The sequence below is a fragment of the Condylura cristata genome, unplaced genomic scaffold (assembly GCF_000260355.1).
Source record: "Condylura cristata isolate star-nosed mole 26May11 unplaced genomic scaffold, ConCri1.0 scaffold00016, whole genome shotgun sequence".
Taxonomy (NCBI): Eukaryota; Metazoa; Chordata; class Mammalia; order Eulipotyphla; family Talpidae; genus Condylura; species Condylura cristata.
In genome coordinates this window covers 35,422,576-35,443,870 of record NW_004567117.1, presented here as the reverse complement: position 1 = coordinate 35,443,870, position 21,295 = coordinate 35,422,576, and the positions used below count along the sequence as shown (strand labels likewise).

Below are 21,295 nucleotides of genomic sequence, written 5' to 3'. Positions count from 1 at the left end.
AGGTCACTCTTCTTGACATGTCTTTATGTTTCCACAACTGTGTCATACGGTAATACATTTCAAATGTAGGGAGTTTGATTTTTCTGACCAGTTTATTTCTAAATGAATAGCCAAGTCTTACTAGTTACCTTTGCAAAACAAGTTCCCTCTTCTGAGCCAACTAGGTCACTGACCTAGAAAAAATATCACCCAAGTGTTTGACTTCAGGTTGGCCCAGCAGAGACTTGATCCTATCTTCTTTTTGTTACTTACATCCTATTTGTGTAGTGAGATGTGGATGCAAATTAACAGTGACCTTGGTTTCCTTGGCATTAGCAAAGCTCATAGGTAAGGAGGAGGAGGACAGGGGTCAGTGAGGAGGAGGACAGGAACTGAAGAGGATTAGATGGCAGGAAAAGAGAGCATTGTCTAGTTGATTCAGTTCAGTTGATTACCCAGCACAGGCTGAGGGCAGACAGCCCCACCCCAGGGGAGTTTAACCCGTGGGAGATAAGCCCAGTCTTAACGTCTTATCCTCTCCTTTTTACCAGCGTTCTTGTCTCACATAAGTCATCTTTATGTGCAGCATGTTTGCAAATCAAGAAGACCACTCCCATTTTTGATTAGGGAGGGTTTCTCAAGTGTAGTTGGTTGCAGTTGGGACATTATCCAGAGATACTCCAAATGAAAGACTCAGAGCCAGACAGGTGAAGCCCACATTCATTAAGTGTACAATGAATTGACAAGGTAACTTCCCACATGTGGTAAAAGGACATCTCCAGCTCTGAAATGTTAAGATAAAAATATTCTCTGAACATTGATGAGTCTTTCAACCAGTGGTTGGATCTCCAGTTAATCACCTTACAGACATTTTCCTGGAGAAAAATGGGGAGTCAGTTACTTTTCAGTGAAATTTTCTTCATTTTCTTTGATATCTCTATACCTCAAAAATGTTCTTGTTCATGTTTATGCAAACTGTTCTACTTGGAGTTTTTTTTTTTTTTTTTTCCTGCCACACTGAAGCAAGATTGTCTCCCACGCCTCTTTTTTTAACATGATAGCCCTCAGAATATTTGAAGCCCCAGTGCCATGAAAACTTCTTTCTATCTTGTGCTTTCCAGATGGCTTATCATCTATTTGCCCTCCATTCAAAAGTTTCTAAATTGTCAGCATGACATCCAGGAACAGACAGAAGCAATCTTGCGGTTCCAGACACTACTGGATCAAACTATGCCTCTGATATGAATCATAGTATTTCAGTTCTCACTATCCCAGGCTAACTTTTTGGCTTTTTGGCTTTTTTCGTTTTTGACTCACAATGAGGGCGTGGTCATTTATCATCCATTGGCATTTGGCTTTTCACTCTTTCCCATAGCTGTTGTCAACTCAGCTTTTTCAGCTTGTTTTAGGGAACATATACATTGACAAAGTGAAGGGTCATGAAGTTCATATGTTTTAACCTTTGTACTTGATACATGGAGAAAGTGATACTCAGATACAAGTTAAGTGCACTGACCCACAGCTGCTAATGGTGAAAGCTGGGCAAAGCCCATCTGCACTGGGTCTTGATTTTTGCCATGTCCTGATACCTGTTAAGGTGTATTGTGTTTATTTTTGTTTATCAAAATTTTTCCAAAGCACTGTTCTTGACATTCCAATATATTACAGTGTGTATATTTAAAAAAAAAAAAAAGAAAAAAGAATAGCTTTAGTCCAGAAATCGTTGTGAGTTGTCCCCTACAGATTTTTAAGCGGTGGTGTTTGTTGCCTGCTCTGCAGAGTGAAGCCTTCCATGGAAAAGCTTTGTTTCCCGCTCCACCCTGATCAGAACGGCACACCTGCCCTCACGTTAACCTTCGCTCTTTAGTTTGGGTTTAATGTCTTCAAGCCAAGTGGCCTGTGTGTGGACAGTCGCGGCCTTCCAGCACCACCCCCAGGTCCAGTAGATGTAAAATCCTGCCAAGTTCAGCAGCTTGAGGCGGAGAAGTGCTGGGCGACTCTGGAGCAAGACAACAATAACTTGCATGCCTTCTTTTCCCCACACCATTAGAAAATGTCGCTCCCTTTTATCCCGCAGCAATAACGACGACGAGGACCTGACCCCAGAGCAGAAGGCTGAGCGCGAGAAGGAGCGGAGGATGGCCAACAACGCCCGCGAGCGCCTGCGGGTGCGCGACATCAATGAGGCTTTCAAGGAGCTCGGCCGCATGGTGCAGCTCCACCTCAAGAGTGACAAGCCCCAGACCAAGCTCCTGATCCTCCACCAGGCCGTGGCCGTCATCCTCAGCCTGGAGCAGCAAGTCCGAGGTCAGTGGCCACCATCCCGCAGTGTCCTGGAGGCGGCTGCCGCAAGCAGCGGAGGGCCGGTGCCCACTGGGCCCGGAGCCGTCGGCGTCTGCGTCCCTCCCATGCCTGGCACATTGGCCTGGCTGTGTTACGCTGTAAAGCGACCGACGTCCCTTGGGTGGTTCCGCCCTGGCTGATGCCTGAGCACCAGGGGACATAGGTGCCCGCCCGCCCTCCCCTTCAGGGATGGAAACTCTCCGAGGGGGGCAGTGGCGGAGAGCAGGCGCCCCTGCCCGCTGCCAGAAGGCCGGCCTGAACTAAGTGCTCTTGCTTTCATCTTCCACAGAAAGGAATCTGAATCCGAAAGCAGCGTGTCTGAAGAGAAGGGAGGAAGAAAAGGTGTCCTCGGAGCCTCCGCCGCTCTCCCTGGCAGGCCCTCACCCTGGAATGGGAGACGCATCAAATCACATGGGACAGATGTAAAAGGGCAAGTTCGGTTTCCACTGTTTCTGGAATCTCGCCTCTGTCACTGCCACTGAGGCATCAGCCATAAAAGTCACATTTTGCCCAAATTAACAGATAGGTTCCCCCCTTGGGGGAGGAATAAAAAAGTTTTGAAATAAGACATTTACTCCTTCTGTGATAAATGTATTAATTAATTTTCCTCTCTTTTTCCCTTCTCAGGTCCAAGTTGCCACATTGCTTCATTAATACAAGAGACCACTTCCTTAACAGCTGTATTATCTTAAACCCACATAAATACTTCTCCTTAACCCCTTTTTTGTAATATAAGACAAGTCTGAGTAGTTATGAATCGCAGACGCAAGAGGTTTCAGCATTCCCAATTATCAAAAAACAGAAAAACAAACAAAAAAAAAAGAAAGAAAAAGTGCAACTTGAGGGACGACTCTCTTTAACATATCATTCAGAATGTGCAAAGCGGTGTGTGCAGGCTGAGACGCAGCCCAGAGACTGAATGGCAATCTTTCCACACTGTGGAACAATGCATTTGTGCCTAAACTTCTTTTGGAAAAAAAATATAATTAATTTGTAAGTCTGAAAAAAATATTTAATTTAAAAAATTGTAAACTTGCAATAATGAAAAAGTGTACTTCTGAAGAAAACTACATGAACGTTTTTGTTGGTATTCAAGTCAGCTAGTGTTTGTAATTACTGGATATTGAATAAGGGGAGCTCGGCTGCCCTAGTAACAAAACCAGCAAACGTCCTGATGACAACGAAGTGATGACATTAGCCATTCCTTAGGGTAGGAGGAACAGATGGATCTTATAGACCTATGACAAATATATATATAAATATATATATAAATATATATTAAAAATTTAGTGACTATGGTAAGCTTTTGTTCATTTGTTTCAGACTTTTTTCTCCTGTAAAAAAATAGTACTGATTAACTTTTTTAAAAGAAAGATTTTACTGTAAATATGGATTTTTTTTTTCTGGTCTTATTTCTGTCCCTTTCCCCGGTTTGTTATCGTAACCTGTAGTGCCAACTCTGCTTCCGAAGGGTGGTGCAGGATGAAATGCTGACCCTGCTGTTGCTTTTCATTCATAAATAAGTAGAAAGTTGTTTCTCCAGTCTTTTGGGAACACAGGACTTAAAAGTCACATCATGTGTAGATATTACAAGCAGCATTACCAACACACGGCAAAACGAGTTTGTCTGAAATGTAATGTTGCGCTCGGGACCCTATTCTGGGATTTTCAGAGGTACAAGGTTAGAATGCTACAATGTTACCACTGTGCCTTCCAATGTTTATATCATCGGAAACATAACATAATCAAAGTGGCTGTGATTTAACAAAATGATTAAAGTGTTACCTACATGTGTAGCCGAAGTAGTGTGCAGTGAGGCGTTTCTGAATACATGGTCAGATTTTTGGAAAAAAACAAAAACAAAAAAAACAAAGTTCAAAAACCATCAAATGAGAAAATTGCAAGTAGTGTGACAGAGCTGATTGATTTTGTTGCTTTCTTGATTTTTTTTTTCAAAATGGGTTTTACTAAGATATAGATGACTTAACTGCCTCCTCCTTTGTCTGAAAAATGCCAATATTCAATCATCATGCAGCATTATAACAAGCCTTATAAGTCCTAAAGCATTAAGTTGCACTTTCTTGAGGAGGGGCAGTGCAGTATTTCTCTGGCCAGTATGAATGAAGTTTATACTTAACATATTTGATAGAAACATAGATCAAGCTATGGCACAGCAACTCACCAGATAGCTAGCTTTGATGTCTGGGCACAACTGAACCAACTCCCATCGTGAATCTTTATAATGATTGACTTTGGTGTATAGTGCAGTAAACAAATAGTGCTCCTAGTTAAGTATTTGTCAGCATCCTTTTGTCTCTAACTCGTTTCTATTTTTACAGCCACACAATCTTGGCATGTATTAAGAAAAAAAAATCCCTGTTCAAGTAGTTTTTCCACCTATCAGCACTGAGTAAATGCCATAAATCCATCGAAATGGTCTAAATGTTCCATCTGTTCTCCTGTTTTGCCAGTTATATAGTAATGAAATACATTTGTAAATTTTATGCAACAAATGGCAAACGTATCATTATTTTGAAATTGTGTATGTAAAAGTTATATTTTTACATGTAGACTCTTGTTATTATGTGTTTTAATACATTGTATCAGTTTTTGTTTTTTTTTTAAACTGTGTGGTTTAAAGTCTCATTTAAATGAAATAGTGAGCTACAAGAATCTGAATTTTATGTTCATTTCTGAAAATGTAAGAACAAATAAGATAGTTACCACGTGGTCATCTTTTACAAACCCATAAACATTTTGATTAGCTGTGTGTGTGTATGTGCGTGCGTGCGCGTGTGTGTGTTGAAAACTGTAAATATGTTCAGTAGCGATAAAACTAAAATACTTTGATTTGTTGATAAGTTCCTAAAATGTGGAGGTGGATTAAACCTTAGGAGAATAACAGAACTCAAACTTTATGAAAAGTTGTTTTGAGGCTTTCCTGTGAAATGTACGAACAAAGAGGCTCAAAGAAGGGCATCAAGGACAACATGGTAGGCTCTCCCTCCTCCTGAGTAACAGCAACATGTTAACGATTTCCTTTTAGTGGTACATTCTGCACTCATTTTGTATAGTCTACCAAGCGGGTATCCCTAGGAACAATATTATATAGGAAGCAGGTATACTCCGATCACATTCAGGATAAGTGTACAGAAGAAACTGCGGTGTTTACTCTTTAGGGAACTGGAAACACTCCCTGCATCGGTGTACATTTTCAGAACGGCACTTTTGATAACACGTTATCATGAAGGTGCTTCACAGAGCTGATTTAAAGTTTTTCAAATCTGTAAACAAAGCAAAAAATCAAATTGTAGTTATTTGATTCTTTTTTAAATTGGTGCTTTATATTCTGTTCTCACTCAAACAGAGTAAAAGCTGCAATTTATTGTTCACCAGCTTTGATGTATTCATTACTCGGTAATGTGATACCTCTTGTTGAATTCCCTTTGGAAAAAAGTGAAAAACTTCCTAACAGCCACCAAAAGCTGCTCACTACTTTTTGCTTGGTGGAGAAATGTGGTCTGCACCTACCCATATGAATCGGGTTGTATCCCCATTAAAGAAGACAAGATGGAAAGGGAATGTGGCCTTTTTAGTGTGTTTTTCTTGTCGTCGTTTTGTAATTATCAATCCCAGGTAAGATATTGGTATCCTGCGCTAGATTTTCGAATGAAATTTAGCAGAAGACAGTTAGGATTAAAGTACTATACAAAAATTTCACAAGGGTCCATACTAATACATACGTATTTTACATATATATATGTGTGTATATATATATGCACTCACATGCATACATATATATTATATACATGATGATGATATTTAAGCTGGGGGTCTTTGAAGAGACTTGGACTTTAAAAGCAACTTGGAACTGTTGATCCACCTCCACATTCAAGTAATTTATGAATATGCAGAATAGGGATCTGTTCATCTAGAAATTTTTTACCATTTGTCTTCTGTGTAGCTGCAAGGGACACTAATTTTATACAACTGTCAGTCCACCCAGTAATGCAATTGGTTCCGATTCAGTCTTCCGATTCCTTTTTTTTTTTCTTTTTCCTGTTTCTCAATTTTTTTTTTTTATTATTATTTGTGATCTTTATTTTAATGAGGGGTTGGGGGTGGGAAGGGAGGTGAACCAAGACTTGGGGTTAAGAGGATTTTCGTCTTGGATCCAACAGGCAAAATAGGATCTGTGTCCAAAAGTGAACTTGAGTCAGGAATGAAACAATTACAGCATAAACAAGCACAAAAATTTAGTCTGCTGGCTGACTGGAAACAAAAAAATGTCAAGATGGAATATGATGAATTCCAACACAATGGGGCACCAGGCCTTTAGGCCTCTTTATTTTGCTTTGGTTTTGTTTGTTTTTCTTTAGAGACATGCTCTTTCTCATGGGACTTGAAGTGGACTCATCTTTGTGCAGTGCTGGTTTTGCCATACTCATTTCAAGTATTATAGACATATGTAATGGTGAAAATATATGAACTGTGGCCTTTTTCATTCTTGTTACTTGTGATGCAATTAAGTGAAGATAAGAAAAAAAAGCAGAGATTTACCATGTATCAGTGCCTGGCTTTTTGTTATAAAGCTTTGTTTGTCTAGTGCTCTTTTTGCTATAAAATAGACTGTAGTACACCCTAGTAGGAAAAAAACTAAATTTAAAAATAAAAATATATTTGGCTTATTTTTCGCAGGAGCAATCCTTTTATACCATGAATATTACAAAAAAAAATTGTCAGATTCTGAATATTTCTTCTTTGTAGATTTTTGGAATCATTATGAGTAAAAGTTTGTTACTTTATTTTACTATTTAAAAGATGTTATTTTACCATGTGTTACTGAGATGAAACTGTATGGTAGCTTTTTTGTTTGTTTTTTGTTTTTGTTTTTGTTTTTTAGTTGTAGGTCGCAGCGGGGAAATTTTTTGCGACTGTACACATAGCTGCAGCATTAAAAAACTAAAAAAAAAATTGTTAAAAAAAGAAAAAAAGGGAAAACATTTCAAAAAAAAAAGATAAACAGTTACACCTTGTTTTCAATGTGTGGCTGAGTGCCTCGATTTTTTCATGTTTTTGGTGTATTTCTGATTTGTAGAAGTGTCCAAACAGGTTGTGCGCTGGAGTTCCTTCAAGACAAAACAAACCCAGCTTGGTCTAGGCCATCACCTGTTTCCCATCTGTAGTTATTCGATGAAGTCATGTACATGACCGTTCTGTAGCAATAAATGTGCCATTTTTATAAACTTTCTGACACTTGTTTCATTTCATTTTGCATTGTCCATATAGCTCTGATTCTCTTCTGTAAGTAAAACCACATCTATACTTCATTTTTCAAAGTGTTGGAGGTATTGACAACTTAACAAACAAAACATAACAAAAACAAATCACAAAAACAAATTTGAAAAGCAAACCACATGATTGGCCAAGGAAGAGATACCCTTAAGAAAAATGGAACGGGATGCATGCAAAACAAAAGGAAGCTGTCTAGAGGATTAACTAATTGAAGGAGTATAATTACTGTGCGTGTCCCACTGAAGCTATGCATTCGAAGAGCTCTGAACTGCGCCAGCGTTCTCGGGTTCGCGGCTTGCTAAGCCAAGTCAGCCTTAACCTTTGGGATCAGTTGGTCGACTGGCAGAACCTTCTCAGCTAGACCTTTTCAGTCAAAATCTAAGATGATTTATTTTGTATCACTTTGTTAAGAGCTGAATCTTGTTAACCACGACTACTATTCCACTGTATTTATACTTTCTCAGCCAATACCCACCCCACCACTTCTGGTTGATTCTGTTGACGATTTACTCCAGATGTAAACAACCAGATGGTTTTTTCTAACTTGTACAAACTGACGTGTGTCACCTATAATGGGAGGGAAAAATGTACAGATTAAAATTACTCAGTGTTATGTACTGTAAGTTAATATTTTTGTAGGATGGACATTGATCCACTTTGCAAAACCTGGAGGCTGTTTCAACATTGCATTGTAGAAATGTAAAGCAATGTGCACCATGGAAGGCAAGCCTGTGGTAGGTGAGCACTTCATTGCAGAATGTTCTAATCAAGTACGTGGTATTTGAGGATGTCTCCATATTGCTCTTGTTATTCTTTCTAATGGGATTTAGTGACTAGTTTACCTGAAGGAAAATGTTATAACGCCATTTGGTTTACGTGTGAAGTGCCCTCCGTAGCCAAATGTTGGATTTCTTTCTTTTTGGTTAAATTGTTTGCAGATACTTAAATTTTATGAAATTTCCAAAGATTTTGGTTGATAACCCCTTTTTCCTTCTAAATGATTTGAGATGTTCTTATGTTCTTACTGTGTGTTTTAAATATATATAAAAGAGCCACAAGCATTTAGTCTTTTAGTATTATATTTGATCAAAAAAAGGGGGAAATGAATTGGGCACCACTTCCAAGTCTCAGAGTCTATAGCATTCAACTGTTGAAAAAGAACGCATTATAAGATGTATTAAACTTCAAGATTAGTTCAGTTTTCAAAGAGAAAGATTGCTGGTAAAGTTAACATATTATCCAGAAGTTAAAATGATGCATTAGATAAGAAGGAAAGAATATCCCACAAACTTGAAACAAAATACCATTTTAACCTTTTATTTGGATTCGTTCACACAAGACCAAAGGAAAGGTGTATTCAAGACTTCCATTACCCCCTTTCAGCCTTCATAATTTCATCTCTCAGCCATGTGAGAGGGGAGGTGGCAATACAGGAGGACCTATGTGTTTCTGCTATGTAGCAGCCCGTGACCATAGATTGAAGTTACCCCAGGACTCTTAATGTTCCGCTGTCCCAAAGATCTCATGCTCAATCAGACATGCTCCTGCTTCAAACTAGTTACAGATCCACGAGCTCACTGCTCATGGCATGTGTTCCCAGATGGCCAGATTTGAAAGGACTCAAAAGGCAAGAGTCAGAACCACCTTGGTGCCCCTGAAAGATCATTTAAATAGAGAGGTGCTGGTGAACAAAGGTGACTTCAAATCGCAAGTTGTTGGGGAAGGAATACCCAATGCCACTGACAGGAAACAACTAGTTCTAGGCAAGAGCGCTTCCAGAGAAGGCCCTAGAAATACAGTATGCGCTGTCGGATCAGAATAGTCGAATCAGCCAGCCAGTCATTAGCACATTTGATTGAAGTGCTAGACATTAAGATTACTAAAGCTGTACCTAAGTACAGGAAGTATACGAGACTTTGCTATGAAAGGCATTTCACAAACACAGTGTTTAACATTTTTAAGTTGTGAACCCTTTGGAGATGAATGAAACACTGCAGAGAAAAAGTGCACACGGGAAATGGTGCATTCCACTTTACCAGTTGGTGAGTCTGTAGTCTCAGTGTGTGCCCTTGCCTTGGAGCCTAGATTACTAAACTTTGGTATAAAGCACCCAAAACTCTTGTGCTTGAGAAAGGAAAAGGACCGTTGCCATTTACCTTCATGGAGATGGCTGAGCTTAACCAGAACTGGACTTGTGTCTAGCTTTTCTGGGCAAAAGAAAGACTCTTTGTGTAACAGAAAATAATACTGTCCTCAATCACATCTGCTCCACTATATTTAGAAGTCAAATGGCTTTGGCTTTGGCATGAACATTCTTTGAAGAGGAAACAGGAACTTGCCAAGTGCAAAGTGAAAATGCTCAAACAGAATCAGACCTGCTGGCTTGAGGTTACTGATGGGAACCAGCTCATGAGTGTGCAGAACTCCATTGTTCTTGCCAAAAAATGACAAAATCGTTGAATATTAGAACAACTTGATTTCTTTGAGGAAGTGCTATCTTGTATTGCCTTTGTCTGTGAGTTGAGGAAGGCTAATTTGAAGATGAGGAAATGAAGGCCAAGGGCCCTGCCAAGTCCTCAGGTGAACACCTCCGCCAGCATCCTGACCTTGGGCCAGGGCCCGTCTCCCCGGTGGCCAGTACAGCTTCACCTTCCACATGAGCCTGCTCACCCTTCCCAGCATCCAGCATGTGTTTATTTGTTTTGCTTTAATCTTTACTGCAGCCTTTTTATGTATTTTTCCCCCCATAGGCGAGTTTCCAAACTTCCCTGCAGTTCTCCTTTTTAATCTTACCCTACAAATTGTGAGGATATAACTAGATGTGAGAATGCTCATGCAATAAGACTGCTAGCCAAACTAAAATTTACATGCTGGCCCACTTTTTCTAAAATAAACTTTCCCTTCTGGAATAACTTGAGCTGTACAGAACAGTTGCAAAGATAACACATCGCAGTCCCATATCACCCCGCTGCCCCTAATGGTAAAATGTTACATAACTACAGCAAGCACATTGGTCTGGGAAACTTGATTTGAATCTCACCAGTTTTCCCACTAGTGCCCTTTTGATAGTGCAGGATCCAATTCAGGGGTCTACTTGACTGTGGTCTGTGTACTGTGTCTCAAGGCTGACACAGGCAGTCTAGGTGTAGACTTTGTGGCCCCCCATGGCCCCAGAGTCTCATCACAGTGAAGATGGGACGACAGTAACAAGTCAGCTGACACACCTTTTACAGCTCCTCCATTGATTGCCTTCTTTCAAAGAGCCATCCTTCTGTAATGATGGGTCTTAAAGAGTAAGGGAAGACAAATCAAAAGGGAACGAGGGATGACCTATAGCACCTATCAGCTGAATCGTTCAAACAGTAGACTAGATGCATTCGTCATGAGTGCACCCCTGGGTGTTGACTCAGCGGCAGGCAGTGAAGAGTTGAATGATGATGGGCCACACCTTTGAGAAGTTCTTTTGGAAGGAAGCAGATGCCTCTGTGTGGCTGGCAGGTATTGCCATGAGGCAGAAGCAAGTCAGGCTAGGAGTGAAGGAGAAAGACACGGGTAGGTTCCGGAATGGACAGAGGATGTGCAAATGTGACCTTGCCTTGGGAGGGCGTTTTGATAAGCAGAGCCTAGAATGAGTTTCAAACTTCAGCCAGCTGTTCTGCTCTGCAAAAGCTCAGACTTGGAGAAACAGAATTTTGGTTGCTGAAGTCATGACACTGCATTTTCCTAAGTGCCCTTGTCTTCTATCTCCCAAGCAGTGCCCAGAAACACTTTCTGATCTGCAGAAATCTTCAGGGTTTCTGTGCACACAGCATTACGGCTGAAGAGGAATGGAAATAACTACAACCTTCCACAAAATTCCTCTCAGGACCTAAAGGAGAAGCGAGGGCAGCCTACCATGCATACAGGGAAGCCCAGGGGGAGCGCGAGAACTCAGGGGCCTCTCTGTGGCTCACTCAGCTCTCATTTGCTGCCCCCTTGACCTAAAACCCTCAAAATACACCATTATACCCACAAGGGTGGCACTATGGCTTCCAGGAGCCTGCAGCCCAAGGGCTTATGAAAACAAGTGGAGAGCAGCTACATGACTAGAAACTCACAGGAGCATGCTGGGCTCTAGTTGATGGCATGAAGAAAGTTGGGATTTGAGCCCCAGAATAAGTGAGGGAAAGGGTCATGAAGCCTCCATGAAGGAGGTGAATAAGATGCAGTTTGGTGTAGAGTATCTTCTAAATGGTGAGAGGTGTGGGACAGGTAGGAAGGTGTTAAGACTCAGGTACAGGTGAAATAAGTGCATGGCACCAGATTAAAAGGATCTGTGGGAGGAAGAAATGCTGTCATTATTATTTAGTATTTTTTACCAGTCTTTTTCTAAAAGGTCTTTGAGGTCACGCTGATAATCAGGAGCAATAGGTGAGAAAACCATTCCTTTCTCCCCCATGACTGAAAGTATAAGCTAGTGGTGCAGAGCTGGAACCACATCATGCCGTCGAGGCCACACTGTTGAATGTGCCATTTAGCCCCACTCGTTATTCTCACCTGCTGAGTGGGGCCAACAGTAACTACATCTAGGAGTAAAGATGTTAAGGCCTGTTGTACACTCCAGTAATGGTGGAGATTGCTTTGAAATTGCATAGCCTAGAGATATTATGCATCCAGGCTGGAGCAGCTAGCACAGCCTTAGTCTCCATTTGCAATTCCTTGCCTCCCCCATCCCTATCCCAGCCCACCCTGATTAGGCAGGACAGAGCATCAGACTCATGCAGTGAGTATTCCAGAATCTATTTCCCATTTGCTCTGTGGCTTACCTAGCCACTGCTAGCAATTTCTGCCCATGGGAGCCAGCTTAAGAGGAATGTGTTCATGCAGAAGCTCAATACAATAGCAGCAAATGGACAGCACTTCCAGAGTTGATGCACTCAGTTCATGGCCAAGCCAAAAATCAGCATTATCACCCGCACCTTAGAAAGCTGTGGGGCCTCTCCACGGCTCACTCAGCTCTCATGTGCTGCCCCAAGCTGTAGTCCCAAGTTTCCAGTTCAAGGGTGTGGTTGATGCAAGTTAACAGAGGTGAAGTAACCAGAGACCAGTCCAGGTCTGTTTGATGTCAAGGCTCATGGACATGTCACTGTCCCACAGCTGCTGGAGCTGTCTGGAGCTGGGAGGGGCTCACTGACTTGGATTAAAGCATGTCTAAAGTTCTTACAAATTTGGAATATGGCTCCACTTGTGAGACCGCAGCCCCACCACTGCCTCCCTAATGAAGTTCTTCTGCCATACGCAGTTTCTGTGGGCCTTGGCCCAACCAGACAACCCAGCGCCCGAGCCCCGCCTCCCTGGGCCTTCACACACCCTTCTCTTCATCTTTAATTCAAACATATTTCCATTGTCTGGACTCTACTTAAGATCATCCCATCAACTTTAACAAGAAGAGTCTTAATAACATCTGGGGATCATAGATGAACACCATTGTGTTGGGGACCAGGAACAAAACAAGCTTGTTATCGCAAGAACCCTAAAGCAAAGCAAACAAGCACAAATACAAAAGGAACCAGTGGAACTTTGGGGCATTTATTTTAGATCATCACGCACACCCAAAAACCTAGAGCTCAGTAAACTTTAACCCACATAATTCTATTATTAGTTACTATTATATTTCCATGTCCCAGAGGAAGAAATTGAGGCATCACCGAGAGAGATCAGTGGCAGCTGGGTAGTACTGGAACCCAGTCGCTCCAACTCCCAAGTCCGGATAGGTCAAAATTTGGCTGAGTGATGTGGATGGGAGAGTGAATAGGAGCATATTTTCACAACAATCTGATAAGGTTTACAGAGACACAGGAGACCCAGGGACATTAAAACAATCCCGTCTGTAAGTTCATGTTCCCAGTAAGTGAGAAAAGTGGGCATTTTAATACAGAGCCATCTGACACCAAGCACACACTAGGGCCCTAGACCTCACTGAGTCTCAGAGGGGACAGGGAAGCAATAGAGCACATGTCAGAGTGGGGCCCTGTGGCCACAGGCTTGACGAGTTAATCCTCTGAAGCACTCAGAGCAAGAAAACACTCAACAGACAGGTGTTCATTTATCCCTTCTCCAGCACAGAGAACAATTTACAAGTTGCTTGCTGAATCTCCTGAAGCCATACAGCTAGCATCCCACCTGGAGAGCAGGCCTGCCTCCCATTGCATCCAGAGATGCTCGCAAAAGAAAAATTTCACGAGGTGACCCCTTATCATCCAGTTTTAAACCTATAATGTGCAACCCATAATGTGTTCATTGAGCAACCCTCTGGGAGCTCCCGCTGTGCAAATACTAGGAGCAGAGGGTGATGGCTACCCAGGCTTCCTCCCACCCCACACACACCCCTCCCCCACCCCTGCAGGCCTGGGAGAGATCCTGGCTGGGTTGGGGGGTCAAAGTTGTGGGGATTTGGATTAGGGTGAATGGGGGGCCGTTGGGTGAGAAAGGTGTGCCCAGAGTACTTTCAGACTAAAGAGGGGGCCTGGGAACAGAGGAAGCAGCCCCAAGTGGTCAGAGAAATCTTCACAATGAAAACAGCCATTAAATTTGATTTTGGGTGGCCCTCCCTGGTGGCGCAGCGGGTTAAAGCACAGCACTGAGAAGCTAAAGCTGCTTCCGCATGAGTTTGATTCCCGCCTGCCCCGGAGGTGACCACATGGCGTGGCAGACCTCTCCTGACCCGCCCACTGCTCCCCTCAGCAGTGTACTTCGTCGATCTGCCTGTTCTGCTACCCACTCTGTCTCTGGTGGAACCTCTCACCGCCCCTGAGCCTCTGGCCTGTACCCCAGTTCTGTATGCACAAATAAATAAATCTTTAAAAAAAAAAATTGATCTTGGGGAATAAGGATGAAATTTCCAAGCAGGAAAAGGAAGGAAATGGTGTGTGACAATGAGACCCCTTCTTGGAACACCAAGCAATTCCAAATGACTTCACTGTAGGAACAGGGTGCAAAGGGGGAGGGGGTAAAGGGTTGGGGGGTGAGAGCCAGCAGGAGGCAGGTAGAGATCTAGATATGATAAAGAAATATGGGCTGGGGCCCTCCCTGGGGTGCAACGGGTTAAAGGTAGCACTAAGAAGCTAGCCACAGGTCAGTGCAAGTATGATGCCAGAGGTGACCCACATGGCGTGGCAGACCTCTCCTGACCCACCCGCTGCTCCCCTCAGCAGTGTACTTCATCAGTCGGCCTGTTCTGCTCCCCACTCTGGTGAATCCTCTCACTGCCCCCTGCACCTCTGGCCTGTACCCCAGCTCTATATGCATACATAAATAAATCTTAGAAAAAAAAAAAAAGAAAGAAAGAAATATGACTATGCTGTGGGCTGTAGTGGGCCAATGATAAGTGGAACATTCGTTGATCAGATCTGCACTTTGGAAGGCCCTGAGCCGCATACAGTCACTGTGAGAAAGGTCTCTGGTGGCCAGTGACTCACACCATCTCAGGCAGAGATCAGTGCTGACACAGGTTTAGTCCACTCTGTTTCCAGCTAGGGACTGCAGACCCCAGCTGTTCTTGTTCTTCTCCAGGAAAACACCTGCTCTGTGGGTTAGAAGCATAAAACTTCAAGAACAGTTTCAGAGACTGGCTTTACCTGCTTCTGAGAGCATTCCAGAACAGAACATTAATGATGAGGCCTATAAATGCGTTTTGTATCTACAAATTGTTCTCTGGTCTTACTCAATTTAAAAACTTTAATGATCCTTTTTTCCAGGAAGAAAGGGCACTGCCCAGGCCTTGGCAAAGCAGTTACTGAAATTATCACTAGTTGTTACTTATAGCCAAGTGCCACAGAAGATAAGGCTCCCTAGCTCCGGTTGTTACTGGCATGGGGTGTTTAGTCAGAAGAGGAATATAGCGGGCTTGGCTGGCTGTGTCTCACTGTGCTAGACAACTTGACAACAAGGCTTTATATTCCCATCTCAATCTCTGTATCTAAGGGATCTGAAAGCTTCTTCTTTTGCCCTAAAAGAATTTTTTTCCTCTTGTAGTCACAAGGTTTTATTTGAAAAGCAAAAGAAAGTCTAACCCTACAGAAAGTAAATTGCAAAGTGCATTGATTTTCCAACTTTTTTGTTCTTTGGGGATAGACGGGGAAGGAACCCAGTTCTGAAAATTCGGAGGAAGATACGTTGGATTAGGAACATTCTGATGAACTTAGGGAGGGACTTACATCTCCTATGTTCTGCCTAGCCTGCCTTAGCACTTCTGCTCTTGCCCAAGATGGTGAGTTGTCCTTGCCTGAAGAACTTACCGTGTAGAGGAATCTTCCTTCAAAACACTATTGTCCTTGAGAATCTATGACCACTACCTCTTCTGCTCCTCAACCTGTAGCCAAACTCAAATCCTAGTTGGCTCAAAAGGTACAAAGTGTGAGCTGTGAAGAAGTGGAGCGTACACCCAAAGATGGATGGTTTTGCTAAATTATATTGCAGTAGGTCTGTAGGACACATTGGTAATGATTCAAAATGTGCGAACATAGAGGACAGATGTATCCAATCAGGTCAAAATTATTGACATGGGCTCACTAAACATGTTCTCCAAATTTAATGTTTATGCTCAAGAAGCTAGGGAGGGCTCTTGACAATTTTCTTTGATGGTTGAAACAGGGACCCAACGTTGGTCTACACTCAGTGAAGTTGAAGTGCCAGAACTTCTTTGGTATCTTGCAGAAGTTGTTCCAAAATCTTCAGGAGACTGGAATGCAAGAATGCATTTATCATGCAAAATCTGCTCACCCATTCTGGGAGGCTACAGAGGAACTCGTCTTCACCACAGTGTTGAGAAATAAATTCTTGGGACAAGACTCTCCCTCCCCTAATCCCCAATAGAACGAGGGTGGCGGGGCCTGTGACTGACAAGTGCATCTGGGCAGCACAATGAACAAGGGATCAGTAGTGCACAAAACCGTAAGACTCAGACCCACCTGGCCACTGACTGCTGGTTTGCAGTAACCCTGGACAAAACAAGTTGGACAGGCCAACGTTGTGGTCATATTTGATCTATGGAAGCCAATATGCTGTTGATGGACAAAACAAGTTGGACAGGCCAACGTTGTGGTCATATTTGATCTATGGAAGCCAATATGCTGTTGATGGGGAAAAAACTGAAGTCTGAGTTGAATTGTCAATTCATGGCCACTGCAGGCCCACATGGGAGCCAGTTCACACACCCAGAGCCCTAAGTGAAGGGCAGGGAGAGGGAGACACTGCCACAACCCCAACTTACACTCCCTTCAGGGGGACCTGTGGTTATTTTCTAGAGTGATGGTGCACCCAAGGAAGGAGAATAATCTGGCTTTGGGGGCAAAATAGACAAATGTTTTTAAACAGATGCTAATTCCAAGAGACCTCAAATAGGAGGATAAAATAACACCCTGAAAATCTGGAAAACATGTCATCGACTGCTGTGAGCTTGAGCGCTTTCCAGTGTTTTAAGGCTTTGCAGAGGAATTTGGTGGTGATATGAACAGATGTGATTGTTTTGGTACAGTATGATGAAGTTGTCACTTTGGGAAGAACTACATGATTGAGCCATATCTCAAGTGACCAAGGTCTGATGTTACATGGCCACAGTCAGGCAAAAGCCCTTTTCAAAGTAAAAAGAGATTATTAGATTTTTAATGTGGCAGTGTACGTTCAGTGATCTGGCTTTAGAATCTGCATAGCAGCTAACCATTAAGATACTGACACTTGTCAAGTTTTGGTGTAATATCACAAAGAACACCCATGTTAATCGGAAAAGGTAATTAAGCATGCTTCCCTTTTCCAATCATATATCTATGTGAGGCTAGATTTTCTTCAGATTTTCAACCAAAGCAACATATTGAATACAGATGCAGACAAGAGGATCCAGCTGTCTTCCATTAAGTCAGATATTAAAGAGATTTACCAAACGCGAAATAATACCACTCTCTTCATTAAATGTTTTGTTTTGGAAAGTATTATTTCTCATTTAAAAAATGGACTCAGTTTTAAAAATGGAGTGGTTTTATTGTAAGTTTTTAAATGGATAAAGACTTAAGATTTCTCAGGTTTCATTTCTTAGATGATAAATATAGTTTATATGAATAAAATCTCTTTGGGGTCTTTGGTAAACTTAAGAGTAAGAATGAATCCTACACATTTGTGTCATGTACATTCAGAGTGGGGTGAACCTATTCCCCTGAGCCCTATTCAGGGCTGTAAACCAAGGCTACCTCAATAAAAAGACAATGATGGAGGACTGTGGGTGTCTTGGAGGTGGGTGTCATGTGGGCCTTGCATCTGAGGAGGTGGAGTCAATCCTGCTGAAATTTGTAAAGTGTTGTAAACCAATGTTACCCCAATAAAGTTATTTATTTATTTAAAGATTTTTCTTTTTTTTTTTTCCTTTTTGCATAGAAGGACTGAGTTGTGGCTACATATGGGGGGGGGAGGGGAGTGAGAGAATTCCCCAGAGGCAAATTGGTGCGCAGAACAGTCAGATCTACTGAAATACAATGCCAAGGGGAGCAGTGGGTGAGACAGGAGAGGTCTGCTGTGCCATGGGTCAGCTTCCTGGCCAGGAATTGAACTCAGACCACTGCAGAGGGCCGACATGGTGGTAGTGCTGAGCCTTAACCCTTAGGCCACCAGAGAGGCCCCACCCCAATCAATTTAAAAAGGAAGAATCCTTCATCCAGTGTGCAGAGTGCTGTTCCAGCTGCTGATTAAATGCCCTCAGGAGTTTGTGAAGTAGCCACAGAAAACCCAGGGCCCCTGGGGCTCACAGGGCAATGAGGCTGCAGTCCCTCCCACCCAAGTCTGCCCTGTTTCTTCCTGGAGCCACCACAACAAATGCCACAGACAGTGACTTCAACAATGGACATGTATTCATTCCTCTCAGTCTGAGGCTAGAAACACAAGATCAAGGTGTGGCCAAGTTGGCTGCCGGTGAGATCTCTCTTCCTGAAGCGTAAGGCAGCTCTTTCTCACTATGTCCCCACGTGGTGTTTGCTCTCTATGTGTGAAAAGTTGTAAAATTAAATAAATGTCTTAAGAAGAGAGTGATTTCTGGTGTCTCTCTTGTTAAAAGGACACCAGTCTTGTCAGATTCAGACCCCACCTTTAAGACCTCACTTCACTTTTATTACTCTACTGCCAAGTACAGTCACGAGATCGGAGCTGGAGCTTCAGCCTAGGAGGAGGGAGGGACACCAGGTCACAGCAGCCCCAGGCTGTTCCATCCAGCGCCTGCCCGATAGCACCTCCTCATCCCACTCGCTGCAGCTCACGGATCCCTAGCTCACGACGGCTGCCCTGTTCACATCTGATTTTCCTACACAGCCTATCAGCTCAGTCAATTCTTTACTGTTTATCTTCCCCACCAGGCTGGTAATTCTGTGAGAACAGGGACTTTGCATTATTGTTTACCAGTGTCCAGCCCAGGGCTCAGCATTTAGCTGACTGAATTAAAGAATGTGAAAGAACGATGAAGAAAATAAAAACAAGGCCCTCCCTGGTGGCACAACAGGTTAGGACGCAGCACTGCAAGCTAGCCACAGCTGCTTCAGTGTGTATTCCAAACCTGGCCCCAGATGTGACCCACATGGCACAGCAGACCTCTCCTGTCCCACCTGCTGCTCCCCTCAGCAGTGTACTTCAGTCAATCTGCCTGTTCTGCTCCCCACTCTGTCTCTGGTGAATCCTGTCACCATCCCTGCACCTCTGGCCTGTACCCGTGTATGTATAAATAATTTTTTTGAAAAATAAATAAAATAAAATAATTAACTTTAAAAAGCTTAAGGTAATAACAACAAAAAATAGTGTGAAAGGAAGAATGAAGGGAAAGGATACATTTGAGATGTCAATAATATGATCCAATGTGTTGTGATTCCTATTCTTTGCATCTTTTAAAATGAAATTAATGGGGCCCTCCCTGGTGGTGCAACATTTTAAAACACAGCGCTATGAAGTTCTTTGCAGCCTCCACAACACAAGTTCAGTCCCTGGCCCAGGAGGTGACCCACATGGTGTGGCAGACCTCTCCTGTCTCACCTGCTGCTCCCCTCAGCAGTGTACTTCAGTAGATCTGCCTGTTCTGCTCTGTACTCTGTCTCTGGTGAATCCTCTCACCCTTCCACCCACCTCTGGCCTGTACCTCAGTTATTGAACACACAAATAAATCTTTTTTTGTTTGTTTGTTTGTTTGTTTGTTTGTTTTTAAGAAGCGCTCATGTTCTTTAAAAAAAATGAAATTGTTGAAGAATGCCGAATAGTATAAAAAGGAATGTAATAAAAAAAATTGTTTTTAAGGACGTGTATTTTATCTATGAAAATGTCATAAAAGTTTTGAGTGTTGCAAAGATATACAGAAAACGGATGCAACTCAACAAAAATAAACAACCCTATCAAAAATGGTCAGAAGAGGGCCCTCCCTGGTGGCGCAACGGGTTAAAGCACTGCACTAAGAAGCTTAAGCCACTTCCGCATGAGTTTGATCCCCGCCTGACCCGGAGGAGATCCACATGGCGTGGCAGACCTCTCCTAGCCCGCCCGCTGCTCCCCTCAGCAGTGTACTTCAGTGTTCTGCCTGTTCTGTTCCCCACTCTGTCTCTGGTGAATCCTCCAGTTCTGTATGAATAAATAAATAAATCTTTAAAAAAAAAAAAAAGCTCAGAAGAGCTAAAAAGACACTTCTCCAAAGAGGAAATGCAGATTGCCAACAAGCATAAGAAAAAATGTTCGACATCACTTGTAATCAGGGAGATGCAAATTAAAACCACAATGAGATACCACCTCACACCAGTGAGAATGGCACATCTTCAAACAACTAGTAACAACAAATGTTGGCGAGGATGTGGAGAAAAAGAAACTCTCCTGCACTGCTGGTGGGAATGCAAACTAGTACAACCACTATGGAAAACTGTTTGGAGGTTCCTCAAACTGCTAAAAATGGAGCTTCCATATGACCCAGCAATCCAACTCCTAGGTATCTACCCAAAAGACACAAAAACACCGACTCAAAAAGCCAGCTGCACCCCATGTTTATCGCTGCTTTATTTACAATTGGAAAGACATGGAAACAATCCAAATGCCCAAAAGTAGATGACTGGATTAAAAAAGATGTGGCACATATACACAGTGGAATATTACTCAGCAACCAAAACAAATAAACACATGGCTTTTGTAGAAAAATGGAGCTGGAAAAGATCATGCTTAGTGAAATAAGCCAGAAGGAAAAGGAAAAATACCGGATGGTTTCACTCATAGCAGGAGTATAAAGGACCAGGGGAGAAAAAATAATAAACAACTATATACCAGAGACATTTTCCAGGGTGGAGTGAGGAATGGGATAAAAAATGGTGGGGGGAGGGAAGTGCACTGGCCTATGGTGATGACACAAGAGGGATTTGATGATGGGAAGCCCATGGGGATTACAACTGAGATGGAAAAAGTCACAAAATGATGTAAAAATAAACTATTATTTAAAAAAAGAGAGAGAAAACAAAAACAAACAAACAAAAAAGTTCTGAGTGTTGGATAAGGAATCATAGAAAGAGAGGGAAAAGGGGGAATGGAGGAAAAAAATGAAATGAAAGAGGTGTTCATTAGTCTATTTAGACTTCTGTGACAAAACACAAAGAATGGATAGTTTATAAACACATGTATGTTGCTTTTATTGCATGCTCTAAAT

At 42.4% G+C, this 21,295-nt stretch overlaps 1 protein-coding gene across 3 annotated transcripts in view; it reads left to right on the top strand.

Moving 5' to 3' along the window:
- The window catches only part of TCF4 (transcription factor 4), a 339,912-nt gene extending 336,348 nt beyond the window's left edge, over positions 1 to 3,564 (top strand). For all 3 annotated transcript variants that reach the window (XM_004683915.2, XM_004683927.2, XM_004683926.2), the window contains 3 exons: positions 2,057 to 2,286; positions 2,612 to 2,752; positions 2,950 to 3,564. In XM_004683915.2, the coding sequence (XP_004683972.1) occupies positions 2,057 to 2,286; positions 2,612 to 2,748 (367 nt within the window). In that variant the 3' untranslated portion in view covers positions 2,749 to 2,752; positions 2,950 to 3,564. The remainder of the gene's footprint in view (positions 1 to 2,056; positions 2,287 to 2,611; positions 2,753 to 2,949) is intronic.
- Positions 3,565 to 21,295: the final 17,731 nt, after the last annotated feature.